Source organism: Dipodomys spectabilis, unplaced genomic scaffold (assembly GCF_019054845.1).
Source record: "Dipodomys spectabilis isolate Male_0828 unplaced genomic scaffold, ASM1905484v1 ptg000003l, whole genome shotgun sequence".
Lineage (NCBI taxonomy): Eukaryota > Metazoa > Chordata > Mammalia > Rodentia > Heteromyidae > Dipodomys > Dipodomys spectabilis.
In genome coordinates this window covers 14,246,512-14,262,762 of record NW_024870680.1, presented here as the reverse complement: position 1 = coordinate 14,262,762, position 16,251 = coordinate 14,246,512, and the positions used below count along the sequence as shown (strand labels likewise).

Below are 16,251 nucleotides of genomic sequence, written 5' to 3'. Positions count from 1 at the left end.
GTGGTAGAAGGACAGGGAGCAGGGTGGACTTTGGAAATATGGGCAACAGTTCTACAGGTTGAGGAAACAGAGTGGACTCTGAGGAAAGAGAAGTGAGTTGGTGCCAATGGATCACAAAGCTTGGACTTTGTCAATTGGACTACATGATACGTCTGGAATTTTCTGTTATGGTTTCCTTTCTGTTCTCTGGCTATATTCATAAAAGTTCTTTTTGAGAAAGCTGGTTGGCCTCAGACAGACTAAGGAAAATCAAAGAGAGGCCAAGTTGTGTCCCATTGGTATCTGTGTGTATGTGTGTGTGTGTGTGTGTCCGCGCCAGTACTAGAGCTTGAACTCAGAGCCTGTGCCCTGTCCCTCAGCTCTTCAGCTCAAGGCTAGCACTCTACCACTTGAGCCACAGTGCCACTTCTGGTTTTCTGGTGGTTAATTGGAGATATGAGTCTCATAGGGGCTGGGAAGGTGGCTCAGTGGTAGAGTGCTTGCCTTGCATGCATGAGGCCCTGGGTTCAATTCCTCAGCAGCACATAAGCAGAAAAAGCCGGAAGTGGCATTGTGTAGTAGAGTGCTAGCCTTGAACTGAAGAGCTGAGGGGCAGCACCCAGGCCCAGAGTTCAGGCCCCATGACTGACAAAAAAAAAAAAGAGTCTCACAGACTTTCCTTGCCTGGCTGGCTTTGAACTTCCATCCTCAGATCTCAGCCACCTGAGTGGCTAGGATTACAGTGTGAGCCACCAGCACTGTGTGCATTAGACTTCTATCTGAGGCCATTACCATGAAATCAGTTGGGAGTCAGAGGGAGGAAAAAAATCCTAGAGAAAAGTGAGTCCCCAGAGTTGAAACCTGGAGAAAAGTTGTGCCCCCTCCCTGTCTTCCATATCCCCAGCAGCTCTTCTCTGCCCCAACCCCAGAGGGGCCTGTCTTCACTAGGAGATTTCGCTGTCTGTGAGGGAAAGAGAGGGGGGCTCAGGGGCATCTGCTGGGAGCTTCTCCCACCACCACATCCAGATAAAAATAAGCAGGGACACCCTGACTGGTCCCCACCAGCTGAGCTAAAGCCAAGGGTTTTCCAACTCCCCTAAGTCCCTTCCCCCTCTCCTTCCCTTCCATCCTCATACCTTGACAGAGACTTATGGACCACATGGGATCTCCCTTAGTCCACCTAGCTGATATGAAAGGCTCTGTAGAGGCACTGGGTTGATGCTATAGTTTGGATACTGAATGTCTCCTAAAGGCCTATGTGGTAAAGGCTTAGTCCCTAGGGAGGTGTTGTACACCTTTAGAAAATGTACACTTGAATGGCTTTATGGGACTCTGAATTCTTTCTTTCTTTCCTTCTTTCTCTTTCTTTCTTTTTTCTTTCTCTCTCTCTTCCCTCCTTCCTTTTTATCTTGATCTCTTCTCCTCTCCCCCTTCACTGCCCCTCCTGATCCCTCCCTCCTTCTTGCTCTACATTCTTTCTCTCCTTCTCTCTCCCTCTCTGTCCCTAACTCCTTTCCTCGCTCCCTGGCCACAAGGTGAGCAGTTTTGCTCTGCCAGACATATCATGTTGCCCTGACTTGCCACAGGTCTAAAGACATCGGGCCAATCAATCGTGTACTGGAACCTTTGAAGCTGCTGTGAACCAAAGTCAAACTTTTCTCTTTATGATCCTTCTGCCTCAGGCGATTTGTTAGCATGATGGAAAGCTAACAGTTGGGGTGAAGTGGAAACGGACAATGTGAAAACGAAGACTCAGCCTCTGCCCTCCTGGCTAGCCTTTGCCAGGACATCACTCTGGTCATGGATGTGATCTGTTCTTAGGGCCAGGGGTGACAGATACAGACAGCTTTCCACAGCGACCAGGAGAATGGGACAGAGAAACTTATGAAGGGTTAATGTTATTTTCTTCCTTTTTGAACAAAATCTCCAAGAACAAATTTTAGAGCTAGTCAAATTGAGGTAAAGAATCTTAAGGCAGTGCCAGGAAGGTGAGCTGAGGCAATGGTACCTAGAAAGGAAGGAGGAACAGGAAGGAAGATTGCAAAGGCTCTGTCTGGCTGATGGGAGGGAAGCAGATAGATAGACAGTAGCACAAGCCGCAGAGGAGGCGGGGATGAGAGACGGAGACCCAGGCCTTTACCAGCCCCACCACAGAACCACTGTGGGACTCACCACCAGAGGCTTAGGGAGGCCATCTAGTCCTGCCTAGTGAGATGGCTTGCCCAAGGCCCTCAACTGCCTCTAATAGCCCAGTTCAGAGACCTAGTTCTAGGGTGCCCCTGACCTCCAGTGCCGGCGGCCTGGGGACCAGAGGAACCTACCTCAGAGCAGGTGCAGCGTAGGCAGTACATCAGGCCGTGGGGCTCCAGGTAGGGGTGCCAGCTGTCACCAGGGGAGTATCTCTTCCCATGGAAAAGGCAGAACATGTCTGGGCCTGGCAAAGCAACAAGGGCTGTTAATCCAGGAGATTCCTCTCCCCACCTCTCTGGGAGTCATCTGGACCATCCTTCAGGTGGTCTTCGCTTGAGGCAAAAGACAACCCACTGAACATGTGTTCTACGTCAGGGAGCCTGTGTCTGAATCTCAGCTTGACCACACCCAGATGTGGCAGATGTAGCTGCTGCTCTCTAAGCCTAGACATTTCTCCTCCAGGGAAGTTAGAGATGGAGCAGTGAAAAGGCCTTCCAGGTTCAACTTGGGGCTCTAACTGTTAGTACAACTAGAAGGATAATAGGAGGCACAGGAGAAGAAATCACATGCCTAAGGCCAGGCAGCAAGTCAACCACCAAGCAGAGCTGACAGCCCTGATAAGTGCTTGTTTCCTTTTCCTTCATCCCATTTCCTTTTCCTCCCCAACTCATATTTTCTCTCTCCCTCTCTCTCTTTCTTTCTCCTTCCCCCCCATCTTTGGATCTTGTGACCTACCTATTTTTTTCTATTTTTGTATTTTCAGTATTTGAGATGGAACCCTGCTCAAGGCTACATCTTGAACCCTTTCAGTTTTTATTTAAAAAAAATTCCCTTCAATACTGGGGCTTGAATGAAGAGCTTGGATGCTGTTCCTTAGCTTTTTTACTCACAGCTGGTTCTCTACCATTTGAGCCAAAGTTCCACTTCTGGCTTTTTTATGGGGGGGATGGGGCGGGGGGAGGTTAATTGAAAATAAGTCTCACAGACTTTTCTGCCTGAGATGGCTTCAAATCACAATCCTCAGATCTCAGCCTCCTGAGTAGCTCGGATTATAGGCATGAGTCACTGGTACCTGGCTCCTTTCGGTTTTGTTTTATTTTAATCCAGGGTCTCACCAGTGCTTTTGCCTCGGCTGTTGCAAATTTCTGATTCTCTCACCTGGGCCTTTTGGGAAGCTGGAATTACAGGTCTGTGCCACTGGCCCCTAGCTTGTGATCTCCATTTGCAACAAAACAATTCATAGCACTTTCCTACCTTCATAGCATACAATGTCCCTGCATCTCAGCTAGCCATGGTGGATAAATAACTAAGAAAGTGATGTTTACACATCCTTTAAAATGTTTGTTGCTGCTACTCTGAGCAGTGGTTGGCTCATTTATTGACCTTTCAGTAATCTGCATTTCACTTGTTACCAGATAGAGGAAGTCTTCTAAAAATGACTGAAATACTAGTGTGACATCCCTCCTGCTCTCCTGCCTTCTGGAACCTTCCATCTCTCTTTCACCTCTCATAACTAATTCACTCCCAAGGCCCCCTCGCACATACCACCAGAAAACAGGAGCTCACAAGCCATTCCTAACCCTTAGAAAGTTGAAAATCTCCTCACACTGTGCCTTCTCTGCTCACTCAGGCCTTCCAGGAAAAACATTTGAGGCCATCATCACAATGCCTCAATGATCCATGCTTCTGAGGACCATGGACACACAAAACTTAGGTCTCTCTTTGTCCCCTCCCAGCTCCTCTAGGGGAGGTAGTGACCAGACATCAGATCCCAGTCCCAAAGAGCCAACAAGGCCCCTGGCTGGCCTGTATCAAATGCGCTGTGTTTATCTCTCAGCCTCCATTGGCATCGGGTGGAAGCCAGGCCCAGCTGGGATGCAGGTCAGAGCCAGACTGACTCTCCAAGGAGTGAATAATGTCTTTCTTCCTCAGTCCCCTCCCTACCCAGGGGAGGGGTGATTGCAACACTGTGGTCACCTTAGGTCTCAGCCTGTTGTAGAAAAAAAAAAAAAACAACCCTGCCCTACCTTCCTTGGGGTGGCTCTTCAGCCTTGGCCCCTGTGCCAGTTGGCAGCCCCTCACCTCCCGCCTGCTCAGAGCTTGAAGACAGGGAGAGGCTCAGTCAGTGCTTGGTCCAGGAGGCTCCTACCCCTACCCCCAACAGACCTGGCAGAAGCTGAGACTGTGGGGGGCCTGGCCTGTGGCCATGGTCCCCACCACACCACACCCTCGAAGATGAGAGGCACCAGGAGGGTAGTAATGCCTGGAGCTCCCTCTTCCTCTAGGGAGATGAATGCTCAAGGCCACGCCACGGGGAAGAGAACCTGCTGGGCTGGGCACTGGCTGCCCTGGTGCCAGCCACTGCCCTTTCATATGGCTGGTGGAAGGAGCTCTCCTTCCTTGAGCTGCAAATGTATTGTAGTAGGGTTCAGGAAAAGTCTCTTTCCTTCTCTGAGCCTCAGTTTCCCACTTGAAAAACAAGAGGGTAGAGATAAACTATGCTCTTCAAAGGTTGCCTGCATCGTTCAGGAGTTTAGGATTTCAGATTGGGAGACTCCAAGTTCTAGGTTTCTAAGAATCAAGATTTGAGAATTCCACCAGGCATGGTATGGTAGCTCAGACCTATAATCCCAGTAACTCTGGAGTTGTGAGTACCAGGCCAGCCTGAATAAATGTCCTGACACTCTATCTCTGAAAATACAAACAAAAGGCTGTTGGTGTAGCTCAAACAGTAGAGTACTTGCCAAGCATGAGCAAGGCCTTGGGTTCAGTGCCTAGCACTGCGGGGAGGGGAAAGAATGTGAGAAATCCATGTTTCTAAGAGGCTACAGTTAGTTCATTAGAGCTTGAAGTCTGTAGAATTGCACTACGTTGTGATTCCAAAATGGCTCATTTCAAGATTCTATGATTCCTGGAGAGGTTGATGGCTCCATTCACAGCAACTTCTCAGGTTTTTTAAGCCACTGAGGCCAATCCTGAGTGACATAATAAAGGAGGACAAATTTGTCTCTCTCCTATCTCCCCAACTTCCTTGTGTCCTCCCCCCCTTCCTCTTTCTCCTACCTTGGCCCTCTTCTACTTCCTCTCTCACCTACCACCATTCCCCTTCGCACCCACCTGTGCCCAGGGCTTTCTCCTTAACTTAGAGGCCAAGCGCATCTTCTCTTCAGTACCTTGAGTTATACAGGGCAGGATTTCAATCATGGATTTACTCTTCTTTCATAGCCTGACTTTAAACAAACTACTTAACCATTCTGGGCCTGTTTCCCCATTTGTGACATGGGACTAGTGATCACCTCTACCTCTCATGATTATTATAGAATTAATATGCCTAGTGCCTGATGATCATTTAAATAGATGAGAATAGACAAACAAAAGCCAGATCTAGGTGCCAGCTTCTAACTTTCTTAACAGTTGGCTTCTATTTTTTTTTTTTAGTTCAAAAGTTGTAGGGGGCAGCCCCATAGAATTCTTAGAGCATGAGGGGCTGGGAAGGTGGCTCAGTGGTAGAGCGCTTGCCTTGCAAGCCTGAGGCCCTGGGTTCAATTCCTCAGCACCACATAAGCAAAAAGAAAAAAGCCAGAAGTGGCGCTGTGGCTCAAGTGGTAGAGCGCTAGCCTTGAGCTGAAGAGCTGAAGGACAGCGCCCAGGCCCAGAGTTCAGGCCCCATGACTGGACCCCCCCCCCCCCAAAAAAAAAAAGAATTCTTAGACCATGAATTCCACAGTGGACACAGAGGTCAAAGCTCCCAGCTTCCCGGAAGGACTTTGTAGTCTTCCCTAGCTCCATTTGCAAGCCAGCTCCATCCCCTCAGTACTGCTCACTTGTGTCCTCACAAAGCTCAGCTGGGATAGGAGATGAAAATGACTCTGAAGGTTGAAGCAGAAAGTAGGAAGGAAGAATGAGAACAAAGAGTTCAGGCTCACCACGTGCTGGTGGTTTACCCTCTAATCTTCACTGCTTAAGAGGCTGAGATCAGAGAATTAAGGTTCAAAGCTAGCACTCGCAGAAAAGTCTGTGAGACTCCAACTTCAAGCAACCAGCAAAAGGCTGGACTGGAGCCATGGCACAAGTGGTAGAGTGCTAGCTGTGAGCAAAAAAAAGAAAAAAGCTAAGACTTGGAGGACCTGAGTTCAAGCCCCAGTACAAAAAAAATGTTTTAAGCTGAAGAGATTGGTCGAGACTTAAGAAAGGCTTTATCGGCCCAACGGGTAAAGACAGGCTTTTTGAGGGAGGAACATTTGACACACACATATGTATATGTTATATATAAATGTCATATACATACATATCGTATATATACCCATATATATCATAATATGATATGTATGTATGTATATCCACCTCCACCCTGTAGGGCCCTTGTCTCTCTTTCAAAGGATTGAGTTCTGTCCTGTTACAACTCTCTTCATTGTGAGTTGGAAGGCCATGGTAATGGGTTTGTCTTCCTTATTTGAACAGTAAGCTTCCTAAGAGGAAGGACTAGATCTTACTGCACTTTGGGTTCTGGACAAATCCTCCATCAAGCTGGTCTTGCTGAATGAGTGAAGGAAGGAGAATAGAGGTGACCAAGACCTCCTGGCTATGGGAGATTTGATTGACAGCACTTGATTGCGGAAAGGTCTCTGACGAAGAGAGAACTTCATTTCTGAAAGAGAGCCAAGTCTCTTTCAGCACCTTTACCTTGCCACCTCATGGCAATTAGACTTTGACCTCTCTGTCCAGCTCCTGGCTACTGATTTCTTAACCATCCATCACACCAAAGAACACCATGTACACAAAGCTCAGGAGCCTGGGGTAGCTAAGAGGATAATCATGATCTACGCATGTAAGTCAAAATTTCCAAAGTAATCTTAATCCAAGTACAGACCACAGTCTGACCTAAAACTCTTATGTCGATTATGGTTTCATTGGGAATCAGATAGGGATGGGTAGTGTGGCTGGGAATTCTTTCAATAGGAGGCAAAAAAAGTCCATCAGCAAGAAGCTTCTGGGTTGGAGGGGAGGCTGGAGAAAGTTATGAAAATGAACCAGAAGGGACCAGGGTGAGAAGAGAGGGATCTGTTATTGTGGCTGGCCTGTCTCCAGCCTGCAAGAACTCGGGAAACCTGAGTGATCCAGGCTGCTGGAGAATGTGAGGACTTTTTCATCTCTTCCCTCCCACCCCCACAGCCATACTCTCCCTATTTATTTATAGTCCTCTCTTCACACAAACAAACCTGCTCCCCGCTGAGACATAAGCTCTGCTCTGGGCTCTGACACCTATGGGGGAGATCTCTGAAAGGCATCAGAAGAAAAATGTCAGGGCCTCAATGGCTGAGCTGTGCAACTTAGGAAAATGAATGGGTCTCTCTGAACTTGATTCTCTTCCTTTAGCACAGGCGAGAAATCCAGCAGCACAGACAGGCCTTGGAGGGCCTTGAAGGGGAGCTCTGTTATCTACTCTGAACTCCAGAGAGAGATAGGACTTGCCTGATCACTGATCTGTTCAGGCAGAAACTCCCAAAGCCAGTCTGCACACCTGGAGAGGATGCCTGTTGGGCTGCCCACACTCTAAGGGACAGGGTCACAAGGAAAATGGCTTTGACTTGCAAACAAAAGGAGTGAGGGGAAACGTAGTAAAGAACTCAATGTAGTAGTAAAGAATACTCAATGTTCTCCAGCACTGCACCTCCCAGGGACGCCACTCTCAACACCAGTCCTTCTCTTCAGGAGTTCAAGGGATTCAAGGTCCTCTCTCAGAACCGGCGCCACAGCCGGCGGCTGGGGGAACTTGAGAGGCCAGTCCTGGAACAGGTGCAACGGCTGGAGCAACTTCGCAGCTGTTGTCTGAAAGCGCAGCAGCCTAGCGGCTAGTGAGTGAGGCAGAGACCTCTACTGGTGGGAGCAGGGAAGTGCAGTGCCGCCTGGCCAGAAACGGGGAGGGAATCCTGCCTGGAGCCAGTCTTCAGGCCCCTTCTCCATGCGTATCTGGACAAGTTGATAGGATGTGACTGAAGCTGAAAAGCATAGTGAGTCTCCCACTATACCCATTGCCCCAGGCCCTCTAAGCACTTTTTTCCTAGTGTCTAAGGGTCTGATCCTCCCTGGAAGGTCTGATCCTCCTCTTTCCTTTCCAAAGGTCTGAGGGGACTTGGGAACAAAGCAACCACACCTTTGGATCTTAGACACTTAGAATGACAGGCTCTTAAGAAATTATGTTGCTCAGCCAGGTGCCGGCAGCTCATGCCTGTAATCTTAACTATGCAGGAGATCTGAGGATTGTGGTTCAAAGCCAGCCCAGGCAGGAAAATTCAAGTGACTTTTATTTCCAATAATAATTTTTTAAAACTTCCAAAAAGCTAGAAGCAGAGCTGTTGCTCAAGTAGTAGAGCTCTAGTCTTGAGCAAAAGAAGCTCAGGAACAGCGCCCAGGCCCTGAGTTCAAGCCCTAGGAACAAACATAAAAACCCCAACAACATGACATTGCTCATCCATTTGAGTCCAACTGTCTCACCTTACAGATGGGGAAACTGAGAGGCAGAGAAAGGTGATTTGCCCTGGGTCACAGCTGGAATCAGGGTAGAGTCAGGCAAATAATCAAGGATTCATGACCTGATTCCAAGTTTGCCCTCTAAACAACATCACACTATGGGGAACTTCCTTCCTGTCAAGGCTTGGGTTCTGCAGTTTCATCACCTGGGAACCATCATATACAAAGCTCTAAAGAAAGAGCAGGTTTTTACTGGGTAACTGACCCATAGACTGTCAGCCCTAGACAACATGAGGCTCAGAGAAAGGAAGTGATTTGTTCCAGTTCACATAGCCAATAAATGACAAATCAGGGACTAGAGTGCAGATCTCTGTTCTTTTCTTTTATAAATTACTGTGTGACCTTGTGACAAATTATTCCCTTTTAGTCTTGGGTTTAACTCTAAGGACAGGGTATCTGATGGGTAAAAACAGGTGAGAAAGCTCTTCTAGCTCTAACTTGCTAAAGTCTTCCTCCTTCTCCCCAATGCCAGTCCAGCACACCTCAGCTTTTTGCCAAATCTGGAGCCCTATCTTTATAAGCCTGTAGGGGAAATAGCATAATGTCAGGGCCTGGTGGCAGATGAGTACACTCAAAGGCCAGAAAGGCACAGGAGGGGATCAGGTCATCAGGTTTCTGGTAGAGATGAGGAAGGTCAAGCTGTGAAGAGTTGATAAGATACAGAGGTAAAGGGTATGAGGAAGACACCAGAAATCCAACACAGTGCTATCTTCTAGAACATCTTTCCACAATGCACCAGGGCAGTGATATCTGGAGCAAAGTCTTGAGGCATAAAGGATAAAGGCAAAGGGAAAGGTGGGCAAAGCATGGAGGTCCTTTGACGCTAATTCTATTTCAAGAGCAGGCAAGTACTAGAAAGGAAGCCCACTGCAGAGTTTGTCAAAGGGGAGGTGGTATTTACAGAGTAGTCAGTCCTGTACTGGGCGGTTTAACACAGCCTTAATTATCTTTCTAGAACCTTTCCGGTTCCAGGTAGTACCTCTTTTAGGCATGATGAAGAAATTGAGGCTCAGAGAACTTGTGACTTAGGAAGTCACTCAGGTATAAGAAGCAGAGTTAGGGCTTGAACCCAGTGCTGAGCTCTTTCCATGACCTGTTCCTAAGGTCGGCCGTGAGTCGTATGCCGCTGGAAGGCCAAAGATGTCAGACATATGTCAGCCTTTTCCTCACTAGCAGAGATGTTTCTCTGAAACAAAAGCCAATCCCACCAGCTCCAGAAAGTCACATGCAAAAGAAAAGCATGGAGTTAGCACTGTGGAGACGAGAGAGCACTAGGCTAGGAGCTGGGCGATGGGAACTTTATGCCACGTTCAGCCCCCTGTGACCTGGAGTAAACTACTTCCTCTCCTTTGCCCTGGTTTCTTTCTCAAGTACTTCAGCATCTGCACTGAGCTCTTTAGTTCTCCTTAAAAGAATCTTTCATTTGGTTTTGCATCCTCACAGTATTCTAAGCGATTAGTGTCAAGAGACACTAAGGGATCTAACTAGCCTATGTGTGGGGCAGTGACAAGTCAGCCCAGAGAAATTATATAAACTGCTTGAGGTTGTGCTGTGTATGAAGTGGAAGCACTTGAAATAGGCACACAGATTTGTTTTTCAGAGAGGATTTTGCTATATAGCCCAGGCTGGCCTGGAACTTGCGATACTCTTGCCTCAGTCTCCCCAAATGCTGTGGTTACAGGTGTGTACCACCATGCCTAGCTTTAACAACTCTGCGTGTGTGTGTGTGCGCGTGTGTGTGTGTAATTATCACTTTCCATCCTTGTGCTAGCTGCTTGCCTGGTTTCTATCATTGAATTATTATGACAAACCTGGAGGTGATTTTTGTTGTCAACCTCTCATTTTCTAGATTTTCTGAAGCTCAGAGAGATGCCTTCCAGGCCTGCCTCCCACCAGTTGGGAGTCCGTGGAGCCTGGATTGTGGAGACTGCGGTGGAGTTCGCTGTGTCCTGCTGCCTCCAGTCTTACAACTCCAAAATAAAGTCCTTTCCTGACACTGTGGGGCAGGCTTTGGAGTAAGAGAGTTCTGGGTTTGGATGGCTCTGTAAATTCCAACAAGTCTCTCTCTCTCTCTCTCTCTCTCTCTCTCTCTCTCTCTCTCTCTCTCTCTCTCCCCCTCCCTCCCTCTCTCCTTCCCTTCCTCCCTTTCTCTCCCTCTCTTTCCTTGTCTCTCTCCTTCCCTCTCTCCTCTTCCTTTTCAGTCTTTCCCTTTCTTTACTTTTGTGCCTGGGGCTTGAACTAGGAGTTCTTGTTCCTGAGCTTCTTTTTTTTCCCCTCAAGACTATCACCCTACCACTTGAACCACAGCTCCTTATCTGGCTTTTAATTAGCTTACTGGAGCTAAGAGTCCCATGTACTTTCCTGCCCCGGCTGGCTTTGAACCGCGGTGCTCAGATCTCAGCCTCCTGAGCAGCCAGGATTCCGGGCGTGAGCCATTGGTGCCTGGCTCCGGACTCTCCTGGCTTTTCAAACGTTCTTCCCGAACGCAACAGTCCGTCTTGTCACTCCGCTTTGCTGCAGCCGAACACGCCCCGACTCCTCTCTAGGAATCAATCCCCTTCTCCAAACGCGGGTGCCCTGCCCACCGATCGCTGCCCTCGGTCTACCGTCCCCGGCAGCGCTGTCCCCTCCGCTGGCCACAGCTCCGGTCCACCCAGACTCACCAGTCCGTACTGGTGGGCAAAGGCGTCTCCACCCGCTCGGTGGCAGGTGCTGCCCGGATGACGGTCGCCACGGCTGGGGGGAGGAGGGGGGAGCGCCCAGGTCCCGGCCACCCCCCAGAGGGGGGACCCGCACCCCTCCGCCCGCCCAGCCTCAGCCCCCCACTTACGGGCGTGCGAGTCCAAGGGGAACCAGAGCAGCGCCAGTCCCAGCAAGGCGGAGAGGAGCCTCACCTCGGGAACCATCCTTCCTCTCCCCCCGGCCCGGGGGCGTTGGGCAGCCCGGCCCTGAGCCGAGAGGGCCCCGGAGGCTCCGATCGGCTGCGCCCAGGGAGGAGTCGGAGAACGGAGGATGGGAGAGGATCGGGGAAGGGTGGCCACGGAGGGCGCGATGGGGAGGAGGAAGGTCCGCGACCAAAGACAAGGGCGGAGAGGGGAAGGCAGCGGGCCGAGGCGCGGGGCCTCGGCGGGGCTCGGCGCGCGCGGGCGGGCGGCCGGCGGCGGGGAGTCCCCGGGGCTCGGTGGGCTGCGGCTCCGGCTCCGGCGCGGCGGCCGCGGGGGAGGCTGAGCGCGAGCCGGCGCTGCTCGCCAAGGGCGCCAGGCGCCGCGCTCGGGCGCATTTGTACTTTGCCGCGGGAAGCAGGCAGCCCCAGCCTGGCGCTGGCCCGGCGCTGGCGCCGCCCCCGGCGCTCCGCGGACTCGTGGATTGGCCACTCGCGATGCAGGCCCACTTTCTCCCCCCTCCTCCCGCGTGCCGGTCTCCGGGACCGACGCTGCAGGCGCGGCGCCCGCCGAGGGGAGGCCAGGAGGCTGGGGAGGGGGAAGGGGCCGCCCGGGCTCGGGGAGGAGGGGGTATTAACCCCTGACTCCCCGCGTTGCCCCGAGTGCTCGGGTCGGGGGCGGGGAAGCCGGGGTGGGGGTGGGGGAGTGGTGCGGGGCGGGAGGCGAGGGGGCGACGTCTAGTTAGGCTCGAGGTAGGACTTTCAGGTGGGGAAAGGAGGAGCTGTTGGGATCGGATGGGGAGGTGGAGACCGCTCCGGGCCGGGCGCCGGGCGGTGCGTGCCTGCAGCTCGGCATCTGGATGGAATCAGGACACTTGCCATTCTTAATTCAGTTTGTGGTCTCGGGCACGCCACCTCGGAGTCTCTTGCTCCGGCTCTAAAGTAGGGGTTTTAATGCCTTTATAATATCTTTAATATCTTCCCACAGTGGTTGGGAATGAGATCATGAAGGGCACATCACTCGAACCTCAAAGGGAAGATGGCAGAAACTCCAGGTGTCTTGGGTGTCAGCCGCCTTCCCACCCCTTCCCCAGGGTCGCCCTCCACCCCTGCCCTCATTGGACACATGGGGGGGGGGGACCTTGTCTCCTAGAGACCTCTTCTTAACCTGTGTGTATGAGGCCTTGCCTCTCACAGGTGACGTCAGTTTCAGTTTCAGCCAGAGCTGGGTCAAAGGAGAGTGTCACCTGAGGCCACCAAGTCTTCAGGGCAGGGCCCCCAACCTCCCTCAGTCGGTGGCCTGTTGCTCCATGCCTTGTGTGAGCACATAAACCAACAGGACCCTAAGGAAAAAACAAGCAAGCTCCTTCCATGCCGCAAATATCCAGGCTCGCCAGGCGCCTGGAATCCCAGCTACTCTGGAGGCTGAGATCTGAGGATCTTGGTTCAAAGCCAGCCCAGGCAGGAAAGTCCATGAGAGTCTTAGCTCCAATTAATCACCTTCCCCCAAGTCAGAAGTGGAGCTGTGGCTCAGCACTAGCCTTGAGCACAAAAGCTCAGGGACAAAGCTCGGGTCCCCAGTTCAAGCCCCAGGAACTGCACAAAAAGAAAAAGAAATATCTAGGCTCTGAAATCAAAAAGGCAGAGTCATGTCCTGGCTCCATTATGTTGGTGACCAGTTTCTCTGGGCATGTAGAGGAGAACACAGGAGTTAAGAAGTAAAAAGGGGTGTGGAGTCACACCCCACTCCTCCAGGTTCCAATATTGTGACTGGTAGTGTGTAAAGACAACTTCCTGGACCAAGGCTGGGCTCCCCTGGGCACCCCTGGCCCCTCAAACAGTGAGCAGTAGAAACGACCAGTGTGCCCAGATAGAGCCCTCAGAATCACATAACAACATGACCTGTCCCCAGTGTCCTTCAGATTTACTTCTCCACTACGCATCTGCCCGTCTCTCCCTCTCCCTGAGGGTGCAGTACTTCATATGAACAGATAGTTGAAGCTATGTGTGCCCTTATGAATCCCTCCTTGCCTTGGCTTTTGGAGAATGCAGAATTCGGTTTCATGTTTGACTTTTGTACAAGCTCATCCCAAATGTCTGAGAATGAGATCTTACTGCTCTCCATCTTTGTTTAAAATATGTGTACACATATATTCATGGCTTAGATGTAAGAGGTGGTTTAAGATTCGCCTTCCCTTCATTCTACTCATCCTACTTTACAAAAATGCCTCCACTTCTCATCTCTCCTCTCCCTCCCTCTGCCTTATGCAGCTGTTCAGCACTTCAGCATTCCTTATTTAGACTTGTCTAAGTCTCTTATTTTGTTCCTTTTTCTTTCTTAATTTATTTCTTCATTTATTTCTCCTTCCTTCCTCCACCCTCTCCCTCTCTCTCTTTCTCTTCTTTTCTTTTCTTCCCTCCCTATCCCTCCTTCCTTTCCTCCCTCCCTCCTTTCCTTCCTTCTTTGATTGTTTTCTCTGGCCTGGAACTCATGACTTTCCTACTTCATCCTCCATGTTGAGAACTGGAATTACAGATGTGCATTACCAGCTCCCTAGCATCCACTAAACAGCAGGTCTTCTGTTCCTACTCTGGGTCACTCAACCCCAATATATTTTCCTCACATTTGCCATAAGAGTTCTACTGACTATTTCCACTACAGATCTCATTACATCACTTTTCCTACCAAAAAACCCACTATGGCCTTCCTATCACTTACAGGTGAAATACAATTTAAAACAATTCACTGTTGGTTTCAAGACAATGAACATTTGGTTTCTTTTCACTATCACTTACCTTACACTTTTACCAACCACTCACATCCCCAAAGCAGCCTTTCATCTCCATGCCTGCACATCCTTGTACATATTTTCCCTGTCTGGGATATGAACCCATGGAGTAGAGCATGCTAGGCAAGTGCTTTGTCACTGAGCTATATCCTCAGCCCTTTAAAAATCTTATTTGAAACTGTGTTTCACCAACTTATCCAAGCTGGCCTTGAACTCTTGATCCTCATGCCACAGTCTCTTGAGTAGTTATGATTACAGGTGTGCAAACTATACCTGGCTAATGAATGCCACCTTGCTTTTCAAAGTCATCTCTGAGTCGGTTCCCCTCTGAGGTCTTTCCAAATGCCCTCCAGACAAAGTGATACAGAAACTTAATTTATTCATATTTACTTATTTATGCCACATATTAATTAAACCCAGAGGGGCTGGGAAGGTGGCTCAGTAGTAGAGCGCTTGCCTTGCATGCCTGAGGCCCTGGGTTTGATTCCTCAGCACCACATAAGCAAAAAGAAAAAAGCCGGAAGTGGCGCTGTGGCTCAAGTGGTAGAGTGCTAGCCTTGAGCTGAAGAACTGAGAGACAGTGCCCAGGCCCAGAGTTCAGGGCCCACTACTGGACCCCCCCCCCCAAAAAAAAAAAAAAAGGAAAAGAAATTAAACCCAGAGACCTAAGCTTAGCTCTATCACTTGAGCCATGCCCCCAGGCCATTTTGCCATAGCTAGTTTTTGAATAGGATCTTGTGTTTATGCCTGGGCTGACTCAGACTGTAATCTTCCTACTTACACTTTCTGAGTAGCTGGTATGACAGGCTTGACTTTTATTGACTGAGATGAAGTCTCTCAAATTTTTTGCCCAGCTGGCCTTGAACCTAGGTCTTCCCCAATCTCACCCTCCTGAGTAAGTAGAATGACAAGAGTGACCCATTAAGACTGGGCCTTCATTGTATTGTATTGTATTTATTTATTGTCACTCAAACTTTATTTGGCCTACACTTGAACCAAGATCATTTTACCTCTGCCTCTCAAGTAGTAAGTATTAGACATGCACATTACCATACCTGTCTGACAAATGAATTTTTTGTGTTGTGGGTATTGTAGTATAAATAATTATCTACATAATGCCCTGCACTGTAGGTACAGAGCTTTTTTCTCCTTTCATTTAGGCTTCAATTTCCAGCACTCAGCAAAGTCTCTAGCACATAAAGATTTTGAATTAATAACTGCTACCCTACTGCCAGGCACTGGTGGTTCACATCTGTAATTCTAGCTACTCAGGAGGCTGAGCTCTGAGGATTACAGTTCAAAGCCAGCCTGGACAGAAAAGTTCCTGTGAAACTCTTATCTCCTATTAGCCACTCAAAAACAGGAAGTAGAGCTATGGCTCAAAGTGGTATAGTGCTAGCTTTGAGCAAAAGAGCTTAGAGACAGTGCCCAGGTCCTTTGTTTAAGCCCAACTGACAATAGTAATAATGATAGCTATACTACTGAGTAAAGACTAGCAATTTGAAAAACATTGTCTATTCAAGGGAGAGTTTTAACACTCTTATGGCCTGAGATTTAATCAGTAGGGAACATAAGGGGTGTGTATGTGTGTGTGTGTGTGTGTGTGTGTGTGTGTGTGTGTGTATGTGTGTGTGTGTAGGTATGTATATGTGCCATTCCTGGGGCTTGAACTCAGGACCTGGGCTCTGTCTTTGACCTTCTTTTTGCTCAAGAATAGCATTCTACCACTTGAGCTACAGCTCCACTTTTGACTTTTTTGGTAGTTTAGTGAAGATAACAGTCTCATAGACTTTCTTGCCTGAGCTGGCTTTGAACCTTGATCCTTAGCCTCCTGTGTAGCTTGGATTATAGGCATGAGCCACCAGCACCTAGCTCTGTTTT

The 16,251-nt window shown here is 49.4% G+C and overlaps 1 protein-coding gene and 1 long non-coding RNA gene across 3 annotated transcripts in view; one reads left to right on the top strand and one right to left on the bottom strand.

Moving 5' to 3' along the window:
* The window catches only part of Chrdl2 (chordin like 2), a 31,360-nt gene extending 19,704 nt beyond the window's left edge, over nucleotides 1–11,656 (bottom strand). For both annotated transcript variants that reach the window (XM_042688007.1, XM_042688015.1), the window contains exons 1-2: nucleotides 11,531–11,656; nucleotides 2,301–2,413 (exon numbers count right to left, since the gene is read on the bottom strand). In XM_042688007.1, coding sequence (XP_042543941.1) covers nucleotides 2,301–2,413; nucleotides 11,531–11,606 — 189 coding nt within the window. In that variant the 5' untranslated portion in view covers nucleotides 11,607–11,656. The remainder of the gene's footprint in view (nucleotides 1–2,300; nucleotides 2,414–11,530) is intronic.
* Nucleotides 6,930–10,699, top strand: LOC122114733. Its single transcript, XR_006148625.1, has 2 exons — nucleotides 6,930–6,997; nucleotides 10,550–10,699. It is a non-coding gene; the product is annotated as an uncharacterized LOC122114733 (long non-coding RNA).
* Nucleotides 11,657–16,251: the final 4,595 nt, after the last annotated feature.